The 12,103-nt window shown below is 37.4% G+C and overlaps 1 protein-coding gene across 2 annotated transcripts in view; it reads right to left on the bottom strand.

The window, feature by feature from the left end:
- Positions 1-3,107: 3,107 nt before the first annotated feature.
- The window catches only part of WAPL (WAPL cohesin release factor), a 72,848-nt gene continuing 63,852 nt past the window's right edge, over positions 3,108-12,103 (bottom strand). For both annotated transcript variants that reach the window (XM_054382088.1, XM_054382089.1), the window contains 7 exons: positions 11,038-11,213; positions 10,648-10,763; positions 9,778-9,939; positions 8,457-8,664; positions 6,440-6,528; positions 5,824-5,919; positions 3,108-5,480 (listed from right to left, as the gene is read on the bottom strand). In XM_054382088.1, the coding sequence (XP_054238063.1) occupies positions 5,415-5,480; positions 5,824-5,919; positions 6,440-6,528; positions 8,457-8,664; positions 9,778-9,939; positions 10,648-10,763; positions 11,038-11,213 (913 nt within the window). In that variant the 3' untranslated portion in view covers positions 3,108-5,414. The remainder of the gene's footprint in view (positions 5,481-5,823; positions 5,920-6,439; positions 6,529-8,456; positions 8,665-9,777; positions 9,940-10,647; positions 10,764-11,037; positions 11,214-12,103) is intronic.

The following is a 12,103-nucleotide window of genomic DNA, read 5'->3' as shown; positions in this document are numbered from 1 at the left end:
TACTGCAGAAGAAAATCAAAGAGCAGCAGTTGTCACCAGGACATATTGTCACATCCACTTTCACAAGTCGTTATGCCATCAAATGGGCCACCTGAATAAATTTTCTTTGGTCACTGGCTGGGAAAAAAAAAATATTTCTAGCATATGCAGGGTTTTAAAACTTTCTTCCCTTACAGCTTTTCTCAAGTTTTGGCTTCTACTGATTAAGTATCAGTGAATTCAGAGAAAACACTTTGAGTTAAGAACCTGCTGAAGAAGTCTAGTTTGGGTCTTCGACAGAAATATTTATCCAGGTGGATACTCATCTCCACAATTAAACTCTTTGGGGCACCTTTGACTGAACTCTTTTTCCTGATAAAGCATCCTCTTTTCAGTAACTTCATTCCTTATTTTCAGTGGTGAGAAACACTTCTAATCCTCTTAAGAGGGTAAACTGACACAACTAGAGATGTTCAGGGAAAAGAGCAACATGCACACACTAACTACTGCTATGCGCTCAACTGACCAACACTGAACTGCTGTTCTGGGACACAGTGACAGGGTCAGCTTTACAGGTGAGATAAAATTCCTGTAATTCTTTCCTTTACTCTGAAGAGTCCTCATTTGAGTATCACCTAATTTTACTTTTCTTCCAGTAATATTTACCCAACAATAAACCTTCCTCTAAATAACTTTGGGTCACCAAAGACAGATTAGAATTTTGAGTCTATGCCATACAGTACGTACTACTGGTCTTTACTCCTCTAAGCTGATGAAATGGAAGTTCATCAGGTAATACCAAAAGCTGGGGGTTGGGGGACAGTTTGGAAGATGGGACGTCTCCAGCATAGTTCATTTTCTTTCCAACAAGGACTGTTTTTTCCAGGGCTCCTTACTCTGCATCAGCACAAATGCTTGTTGTTACAGACAAGAGCATGGCAACCCCAGGCTTAACCTGGAGCTGTAAATTAAGTTCAGTTTTCACAGTTGGAATGAAGATCCTTATGGCATTAGTAAATCAATCTACCCTTGGATAAGGAGTTCAAGCAGCTGCATTATTTATAATGGTTTCACTTTAATTTACATGAGACTACCTGCACCTACTGATGCTGCAAACATCTTAGGGGAACTATAGGGCAGGTAAAAAAGAATATGTATGAATGTCTTCTATTACAGGAAACTAAAAGAATCCACTGGTATCCTTCACCCAAACCCAAATTAACATATTACACAAAGGAGAAAAAGAAGCAGGGTCAAGAATTACATTGGTCTGGTTTTGAAAACACTTGGTTAGCAGGATTCAGGGCAAATTCCCATCTCATTATCTTCACTTAATTGAGCCATCCTATAATGAAAGGCTTGATGCAGAAGAACAGCAGCCACTTAAATCCTATGTTTTGAGCATTTGTTTTCTGTGCCCTTTAAACAAGAGTAAGTACCACATTAAGGAGAAAAAACACATCCCAAATTTTTACTGAAAGCCCCCTAGGTTTGCCTGGTAATAGCCCCAGGTAATCAAGTATGCTTTGACTTCTGCTTACTCAGAGGAGGAATTACTGATGTCCAGAAAGGAAAAATGAGAGGACACAGAATACCTGCCAGTGTACCTGATATCGAAAACATCTTTATCAGTTCAGCGAGGTACCTGAGACTGAAAACAAGAAGTTCTGTTAGAACCTTCTGTTATAGAAAAAGATAAAAAGAGGTAACATCCTAAAAAATTGTTCAGAGAATTCCCACTATCTTCTTGTCCACCCAGAAGTGGCCATGCAGGAATTTTTCAGTTCTCTAGCAGAACTGCACTATTCTGGGTGCATCCTTGGCTGAGATGCATGGCTCAGGGGGAAGAATGAAGCTTTATACCTTTGTAACCACCGTCCAGTCTTCTGCTCTGAGAGACTCAATCTGCTGACAAAAACTCCTCCACCTCCAGGAGGCCAGCTTGCAAAATCATCCCCAGCAATGCTACCTGCTTTCACATTAAGCTTCTGATACATCAGAACTGTATCATGTGGGATCACTGTTATTATTCAAATCATATCTTTCAAAACAGTCTGAAAGTGGAATAATTTATGTGAAAGGCTACAAATCCCAAATCTTCTAGAGAAGCTTCACTATTTTCTTGTAACGGAAAATGCTGATGCAATCTCTAAGCATCCACACATAATGCTTCCACTACATAACTACTGACAAAATACCCAGATGGGGTTCTTTTTGTTTCAGAAACATTTGCTTACATAACACTATATTTGCCTCCTACAGGGCCACATACTAATAACATACTGCTCCATATTTCAACCTCCAGTAATATCCCTTTACAGCACAGAACTGAAGTTACATTATGCTGATGCTTGTTCAAGTTGCATTGAGATGACACAAGATATTGAACTCACTTTAAGGCTCATCTGTTATTCCATATTGGATCTGTACCTAGTTGTATCAAATAAGGAAAAAACCATAGCATCAGTCAGGGTTGGAAGGGACCACAAGGATCATCTAGTTCCAACCCCCCTGCCATGGGCAGAGACACCTCACACTAGATCAGGCTGGCCAGAGCTTCCATGGAAAAAAAAACAATTCATCCTAACATTAAAGCATTGTCGAGATTAACAGAGAAACAGAGCAATGCTCATCTTTCACTGAGTAAGGAAGCCATTAGCATTGCCCCCGGTGTGAAAAGTATCACCATAATAAGAATTGCCCTATTTCCCCTATGCTTTACTGTATTTCTGTTACTCTAACTACAGTTCTACGGAGTTGTAATATACCTCTTCAGTTGAAAGATCAAGAGCAATTTACGTGAACTCCAAAATGCATCGCAAGACTGAGAACATCATCTCCACAAAATTCTAAGGTTTTGCTGGTCTGACTGACCACAGCCTCAGGTCCAGGCACTACATTTTGTTGTCCCAACTCACCAGTGAAAAAATGAGTACTACCTTCAGGATGTTCCTCTACTACTTTTTTTTTTTGCCTCCTTTTTTTTTCCCCCCCTTTTAACAATTTACCTGACACTGCCTTCTTTCTGCAATCACTCAGACGAGTGTTTTATTGCATGTTAAAAGACAAGATATGTATTGAAAGTAGCAATTTTATTTGAGTTAAAATTATTTACAAAAACCCAAAGACATACTTCATGAAACTGGTACAAACTATTTTTCCTGCCGTTGGCTTTTGCTCCAAAGATCACAGCTGAGAAATACTGTATAAAATAAAAATAGGATTGGATTCAGAAAAGTACTCTACTGTTCTAATTTCCAATTGAGAGTATTTACACAAATATTTACAATGGAAAAAAAGTTACTTTAAAACTTTAATTTGCAAGTTGGCCTCAAGTACCCTTTAATGCAGAGTTATTTGAGGGTCTAACACACAAAAACGCACTGCAGTTCATTGGGTGATTTCTCCCCCCACCCTCAAAAAAAAAAATCTGCATTTGTCAGTGCTTGACAATTAATTACATTTAAAAAAAACTGTTAAACACTGAGGTAAATCAATTCCCAACCAATTACCAGTGTAACAAAGAAAGGTAGTTGTCCCTGCTTTCCCCCATCATGACATCTCTATTTTATTTTCTCTTGCCATCTCTCCACAGAAAACTACAGAATAATCAATTTGAAATCCCATGAGAAGCAAAAAAAAAAAATAAAAAAAATCTTTAAAATCAGAAAACTAGATGGGCAAAATAGTCAATAATTGCCTCTTGCTGTCCATCATTTGCATATAGCTTGTTTGTCTCTCCCAATACTGATTATTTAACTAAGGGGAATACAACCTCAAAAACTTTTCTAAGTTACACTGATACCCTAAGTTTTAGAAGGTGATGAGAGAAAACACAAAAAAGTATGACCAACACAGGATTTTCGCCACTAATCAGTTACTTCCTTACAGAATTCCCAACAATCTGCATTATCAAAAATAGGAAGACATAGAAGGCAGCCACTGTATGTAAAAATTTACAGCTGGCACTGATACAAAAGCACGAGTTCTTAACTTTATACATGGAGATAACACAAGATCTAAAAGCAGATTAGATTTCCTGTTATTTCCTCCTCATTATACATAGAACTAATATTTTTATGGCTTCAAGTTTTACAAATTCAATGGAATAACATGATGGAACTACCTATACAGGCATTTAAAAATGTCAATGAAGCAGATCTCAGAACAATCTGCAAATATTCTAGACCATCTCAAAAATAATTACCAATTCTGTTGGTCTGAATAATGAGTGCAAGAAAAAAAATAATGTATTTTCTGGGATTCTTTGTTCCATTTGAGTCTTCAAACACAATGCTTTGCTGTGAACTAGACCTCAGACTGAACAAAATCTTAGCTATATCAGCAATTTAAGGCTTTGTGTTGTATGCATTTAAACTTTGTCATACTACAGAAGAATGAAATAGAAAGATTATGTCAGCTGGAAACATTAATCCCCATTGGTGTTTTAGCGTCTTCAAAATTCTTCCCCCTACAACATCCAAATTCTTTGTACTGAGCATTATAAAATACATCTTGAGTGCTTCCTCCAAACAAATTATAACAGCATTTGAAGTTTTTGCTTACTAAATGTGTAAACTACCCTGGGATTAAGTTTTTTTTTTCTGTTTTTTAAACAGGGCCAACTTTTAACAGTTAGGATTTCTTTTGTGGATAACATACCCTCAAATGGCTTTGTATGTTTATGGGTTTGAATGCTTCTTGGAACTACAAAGTGTTATGGTCTATCAGTTTACACTACATGGGTCATGGTAGTTTTAGAACTGAGAAATAGCTCAACAACCTAATTTCAATCAAAACAGTATAAAAAATAAACTATCCAATCCTTGCCTCTTTGGATTCCAACAAATTTTAAATATAGACAGTAGTTAAGATCACAAAAGTATTTAGAAATTTATATTTTATGATTTTGGAATAATCTAGTAATAAAAAAGCAAGAGCAAATTAAACTCAAATAGGAGCAGTGCTGCTGTCCAGAACTTCTTTATTAGAACATTTGTTTGATACCTCAGTAGCTAAGCTGCCTTTGCACCTGGCTGGCATGAAACAGTGGCTCAACAGTAAACAGCAGTTGCACTATCAGCAGCAAGTTTTTCCCCTTGAAACTTGTCACGAACAAAGCAAGAAAAAAAGATAGGGAGGGTAAACCCTGCCAAAAATATTTAAATACTGCACTGCATCATAAACAGCATCATTTATTTATTTACTTTCCTTAGAACCTTTTCCCCCTCATTTTTGATAGTTGCAGATTGATGTAGTAACTGTCTTTAGAAAATGCTGAATGCACGGTTAAGAGACCAGGTAGCCTTAAAAATCCGAACACGAATGACACAGATGAATGCTCTTGGTATATCCTTCAAGGACTTCTTTCATGACTTCTTCTTTTGTCTAAGGGTAGCTCCAGCATTAGAGTGCCTGCAGCGGAAGTTAAGTATCTAGCAGTGTTCCAAGTATTCAATCACCCTAGAGATAGATTTCTGGCCTGTTGTTCCAACAGCACACTGGAAAATGTAATAGAAAATGTAAGTAACAAACAAGCATTTGCAATACCTCTTTAAAATATTTGAGAGCTAGCTTCATTTCAGAATTGTAATACTTAGAATTATGCATCAGTAAAAGCAGTTAGATTCAGGGGGAGGATTAAAAAATATTTCCTGCCCAGTCATAATCAAATGGAATCAAAGTAGCTTTGTTCCATTTACTACCAAATAATAGCTAAATAGGTTTTCAATAATTAAAACAAACTGAAAAATATTACATCCTTCTAAAAATGTACAGACTACTAATGGAAAACACACCTGCAAAAATGTCTACACACAGTGATTTAAAATACATATTACTTACAGTAAGATTCATAAAACTGAGAAATTTTTTGAGCATTTCAGTCATTATCGAGAAGTCCCCTTCAGGTAAGTACTCCCTCACAGTAGTCACATTGATCTAAGAAATAAAATAAAAATCTATTTTAATTTGGAAAATATTTTTCTGACATAAAACTGTATTACTGTGTATGTGAAATGCAGTAAGATAAATATATTTGTAGCACTATTAAGATGGCTTTTGCTGTCATCTCTATAATTTAAGTCCCACTTAAGCAATACTCATATGTTTATGGTGTTTATCTTTTTAGGAAACAACAATAAAGGTCATTCGCACCCTCAGACCTCCCCAGGATCTACAGGATTATCTAGAACTAAAAACCTCACCAAATTACTCTCCTGACATGGAGAGAATATCCCTTTATTATCTTAAGGGTTGAGAATTCTTGAACTGATTGCCAGTATCACTCCAAACACTAAACCCGGCAACTTTTCACAAAGCTATATATATTGGTGCAGCTTCATTAACGTACTAGCTCACATTGAGTCCTAATGTAACAAACCCATTTCAATACTGCACATTATTACTGCACTAAAAATGGTACTGGACTTAAGAAAAAGCTATTGACTGATTCCCTTACTGGACTCTCTTGGCAGAGACAGCCTAGAAGCAATGCTGTGTATGAGGCCACAATGCAATCTTCCATGTGCTTCCCAGCATGCTGAAGAGCTGTAAAGAGAGACAACAGAGTGTATTGTATTCTCTATGCAGCTGCTATCTTTTACTGCTTCAAATACAATCTTTCATTATTGCTTTTCAGAATTCTTTTTTGTCAAAACAAAATGAGCCTTTGGACTGAGACTTCAGAGGAAAAAAAAAAAAATGAGACAAAATTTGTACTTACTCACTCAGCAGCACATTCCTGAACAAAACAACAGCGTTCATTCACTTTCAACTCATTATATTGAATTTTACTGTCATTTTAATATGCAAACTGTATGCTTAACACACCAAAACACAAATATAAAAGTTTCAAAAGATACTTTAAGCCAGTAACAATTCCACCAGGTCGGGGCAAACCCAAGCACCGATATAGGCTGGGCAGTAACTGGCTTGAGAGCGGCCCTGAAGAAAGGGACTTGGGGGTGCTGGTGGATGTGAAGCTCAACATGAGCCACCAGTGTGCACTTGCAGCCCAGAAAGCAAATCGCATCCTGGGCTGCATCAAGAGAAACATAGCCAGCAGGTCAAGGGAGGTGGTGAGACCCCACCTGGAGTACCGCATCCAGTTCTGGAGTGTTACAAGAAGGATCTGGATGTGCTGGAACATGTCCAGAGAAGGACCACAAGGATAATCAGCGGGCTGGAGCACCTCTCCTATGAGGACAGACTGAAAGAGTTGGGACTGTTCAGTCTGGAGAAGAGAAGGCTCCGAGGAGACTTTATTGTGGCCTTCCAGTATCTTAAGGGGGCCTACAGGAAAGCTGGTGAGGGACTTTTTTTAGGGTGTCAGGTAGTGATAGGACTAGGGGGAACAGAGCAAAACTAGAAGTGGGTAGATTCAGATTAGATGTTAGGAAGAAGTTTTACACCATGAGGGTGGGAGGACATTGGAACAGGTTGCCCAGGGAGGTGGTAGAAGCCCCATCCCTGGAGGTTTTTAAGGCCAGATGTTGCTCTGAGCAACCTGATCTAGTGGGAGGTGTCTCTGCCCATGGCAGTGGGGTTTGAACTAGAGGATCCTTGAGATACCTTCCAACTATAACAATTTTATGAGTCTAAGTTTGTTGTGTTAAGGATAATGCGTAGAGCAATTTTCGCTAATGACTCAGCATTTTTGGGCAAACCACAAATAGCTGCAGACACCAGATGGGGAAGCTACAAAAAGAAGGCAGGATATAAAGCCAGGTTGGAAAAGTAACATTCCACACCTACCTATTAGAAGATTATAACATTATTAGAAGTAGTACACTGCACCTACTATTAGAAGATTAAACAAGGAGGACTGATATTTCAAACTTGATACATTTTCCAGAGACAAGCTATATAACTCAGCTTAGAGATACCCAAATTCCTGCAAGAAACTGCCAATAGTGCAGCACATCAAGGCATTACACCCAAGACACCACTGAAGGAGTGGGAGCAACTCAGATACAAGGAAGATGAGGACAAAAGAAGCACATGCAAACAAGGAAGGGAGGAAAAAACCTTAAAAGCATGAAACAAGAACAGGCCATGCTACTCTAAAAAACAAACAACACGCACCAAAAAAAAACCTCAAACAAAACAAACCAACCGAACAAACAAAAATTAAGGCAGTCACTTTCAGGACTATTTCAGAAGAACAAGATTAAGGTCTAAAAGCCATCCCTTCCATAACATTTCTTACACATCTCTGAAAAGGTTTGGTTTTGTTTTTGAAAATGAACTTACATAAGGTACTATTAAGAAAATAAGAAGTACTATCACTTCTTCCACTACCTGTGCTTCAGCTCTGAACTGCTCTAAAGATCTGCACCAGTTTCTCCTGGGGGATACATTAAAGAAATCTCAGCCCAAGAGATTGCATATAGATAAGAAGCAGAGGACAAGGTGGGAATTTATGCAATCACAGTGTTCTTTGCCTTTTCTAAGCTCATCACAGCCAGATAACATACCTTTATTAAGATCAAGTTCTTCATCATCTTCTTCCTTCTTATCTTTCTCTTCAGTACTATCTGTTTTTTCTGTGGAGACCCACTGTATCTCCCCACTTGTCTCTTGCCATTCCCCACTCTTATCATGCTGAGCAGTAGGAGCTTCTTTAATCAATTCGTCTGTCTGGCTCTCAGCCAGCTGTGCTGCTCGCTCACGCTCAAGAAATAGCTAATGGAGAAAATTTCAGGAGAACTTCTGTTATAAATTAAACCCTAAGCACACTGAATTACTAATTTACAAAGTTTACTTCCCCTTCACAATTCACTCCTTAATACAATTAGTCTTGAATACTTTTCTTAACAATAGCTTTCTCTTCTTCAAAGAAAAATATCGTTTATCCCAAAACTACAGAAAAGACCTCATTCTCTCCCCAGTACTGAGCCAGTCTGCAGGCTCCTCTTGGGCATCTTAAGCGTTTAAATAATTTTCTTTGAGACAGATTAAAGAGTAAAGGTTTCCATATTTTCCTGTCAGTTTTTGTTCTCTACCAATCCTCATTTTCTTCTCATGCTAGCTATCCCCTCTTTGCTATTTTAGCTTTTCCCTTGAGATGTGCATCCCCAAAATTTCAAAGGGTAACTGAAAAAGCCTTATCAAGGATGTGCCTGAATTAACAATCTCAGTTTGTGCACTTTTGTGAATTATTTCCCAAACCAGACAATCATCAGTTTTAAATATTGCCTTGCCAAGCTGTACATATTATATTTACTATTATGGAATTAATTCACCAAAATTATTGTCCTGGTTTTTTTAATCAAGTTAATAAATACAACATTTAAGAATGCTGTTTCACATTCATAGTTATTGTTACATTCATATTTTCTTATAAAGCATGATACTTTTTTTTTTCTTTATAGAGTTTCCAACTGGCAAAAGGACAGCACTTAACCTCCCTAAAAATCTATGGCAGCAAAGTATGTAAGAAAAGAGCAGCTTGTGATTTTTACTGCTGCTTTAAAATGAAACTAGCATTAAACCATTTAGGAACGAGAAACTAGAAATAAAATGTATAGGAACAAGAAAGCTTTATGGAGCATGACAGCAGCTTTCGGACGTCTGTGATAATGACAGCAGTGTCTTTTACAACGAAAGCTGTTGTAATGGGCAGTACTGAAATGTCAGAATTGTGAGCAGCACTCCTCTTTCCCCACTCTGATGTATTACTCAAAATACTAACAGGAAACAAAATTCTGACAAATCTTCCTTGTTGAGTTCTCCCTTCCCTCCTGACAGTCTGATAATGACAAATGGTAACTATTACAAGACAACCACATTTCTTACCTGCACTAAGGCCTGAACAGCATCAATCTGTCCAGTTATTTTTAGGCTATCATCTCCTTCTCCCGTACAGAATGAGTCAAAGGAACATGACGTTTCCATATTGACAAGACAGTGCCTATTCCGAGCACTGTATTCTACTAGATTGATCAACAGACCCAATCCCTGCAAGAATTGGAGAGTCAAAGATGATTACACACATTAAAAAGGGATAAATTACCAAAACACATCTATCTATCCAGATAAATAATGTCTTTAGGGCTTATCCTATCTGAAAATACAGAACTTACTAACACACCTTTAGGAAGCAGTATGATAGAAGGATCAGGATTTAAAGAAACACGAAGCAAAAAGGAGATCCCTGTTACACTACAACTTGTAAGCAGGAATCTGTTTTTCCAATCATTAACTTCAAAACATTTTAAAAGATGAGATTCCATGTATAGATTAGGGATTCAGGTAACCAGCCTTCATATATTCTTAGGACTCTTCACAGAGACTATTTCACTCTTGCTATGTAGTCTACACAGACCCATTTTACATAAACTGAGATGAATCTGACAAATCCTTTACCTCAAACAATAACATCACCTGTATTTCTGAAGTGGAAGACATTTGAAAATTAGATAATTCACAGATGAATTTAGCTAAATCTCTTTGTTCATCTAGCAGTGGCCTTTTCCTCACTAAAACCAGGGAAAATGGTTAGAGGTCAAAAGCATCAAATTCTTACAGAAGCCTTAAGTACATCATTAAGTATATACAAAATCAATGAAAAATGTAGAGGCTGCTTCTTAATTGGACCCAGAGTAGTTAAATGCACGAGAACAGGGCAGATCATGATCTGTTAATGTAACAGCTACAACAGCTTACCAGCACCCGAATATCAAATCTCTGTTCTTGAGGTAGGAACTTCGGAACCTGAAGCACACAATTCATAGCTGTGCCTATCAGACCATCCTGTTCACCTGTTTTTGTACTACCCCATTCTGTAAACAAAAAGAGTGCAGAGGCTCAATTTGGAAAATATTCCTTCTAATAATCTTAAGCAGGTTGACAAGAACCTTTTGGCCCTAAAGACAAACCAGACTCTCTTAGACAAAGCAAATGGCTTTACAGTAATTGCCGATTATTGTAAAGCAAGCACCTACCATACATAACTGTTCTACTGCATTGCACTTCAGTACCAGAAAACGGTTTACATGAATGCTTTATGTGATGCTTTAACACAGAATATGCTTTTTTTTTTTTGGTTTGTTTTACCATTATCATTTGTCAGGTTGAGCAAGACACCAATGATGGCCCTCATACAGTCTTCCACTGCTTTACCCACATGGTTAGTTACATTCTGGTGATGTAGAGGCTTATTGTCTGGTAAACAGATACTGTCTTCAGCACGATTATATCGCTGGATTAACTCCTCACAATGCTGCAGTGCTCTGCAGGATGAAGATGCAGAACAAAATTACCTCCACAACATACAGGACATTCCACCTTTATATTCTTTTTACCAGGAAAAACACTCAAACATATTATGCAGAATTTTACTGATACCTAAATGTTCAGTTCATAGGGACAGATAATAAACTCATCACATATAAAAACTTTTATAAGCTCAACTGAAATTGTGAAAGCAAAAATTCAGAGAGCTTTGGAGCTTAGAGCATTATCAGCTTGAGAGTTTGAGAGCAAAATTTAATTCTTCCTTCCAGCCTCATCAAAAGGTCTTACAAAAGATATCTCCCCTTTCTACAAACCCTGGCTCTCATATCCTCCAACTGTCAAGCCACAATATTACTTTGACATTGTTATCTAAATGTTCTCTTGTTCTGTCCTCAGAGCTATTTCCATTCTGTAAGAAATAAAGAACATGTTACTTCCTAGCAGTAAAATCTTAACCTCATAATACTCTTGACGACAGACATGATTCTACTGTCTGACATTAGTTTAATGTTGTTGATTAGTTGATGTTAAACTGACAACACTGATTTCAATGTAAAATATATATATATATATGAATTATTGGAAATAGCATAGCAAATAGGAGTGAGAGGCGTGTATGTGTTGTGTTTTGAGTTTGGATGTTATGTTTCCAATGAGGTCTGCAGAGTTAAATTTTCAGCTTAATTTAATCTCTCACGACGAGCAACACAAGAGGGACACAATCTCTGCCACTCAAGTGAGAGCTCACCCAGATTGATAAACGGGTTAGAGGTGTCTGTGTGAGCATCTTTTCCAGAGAGAACAGCTAAGAACAGAATTTTACTAGTTTAGTTACACTGTCAATCCCATTATGCTCCATTTCACTTAAGTAAACACTTAAACATAA

Source organism: Indicator indicator, chromosome 7 (genome assembly GCF_027791375.1).
Source record: "Indicator indicator isolate 239-I01 chromosome 7, UM_Iind_1.1, whole genome shotgun sequence".
Taxonomy (NCBI): domain Eukaryota; kingdom Metazoa; phylum Chordata; class Aves; order Piciformes; family Indicatoridae; genus Indicator; species Indicator indicator.
The sequence above is the reverse complement of the archived record's forward strand: the minus strand, read 5'-3'. Positions and strand labels throughout refer to the sequence as shown.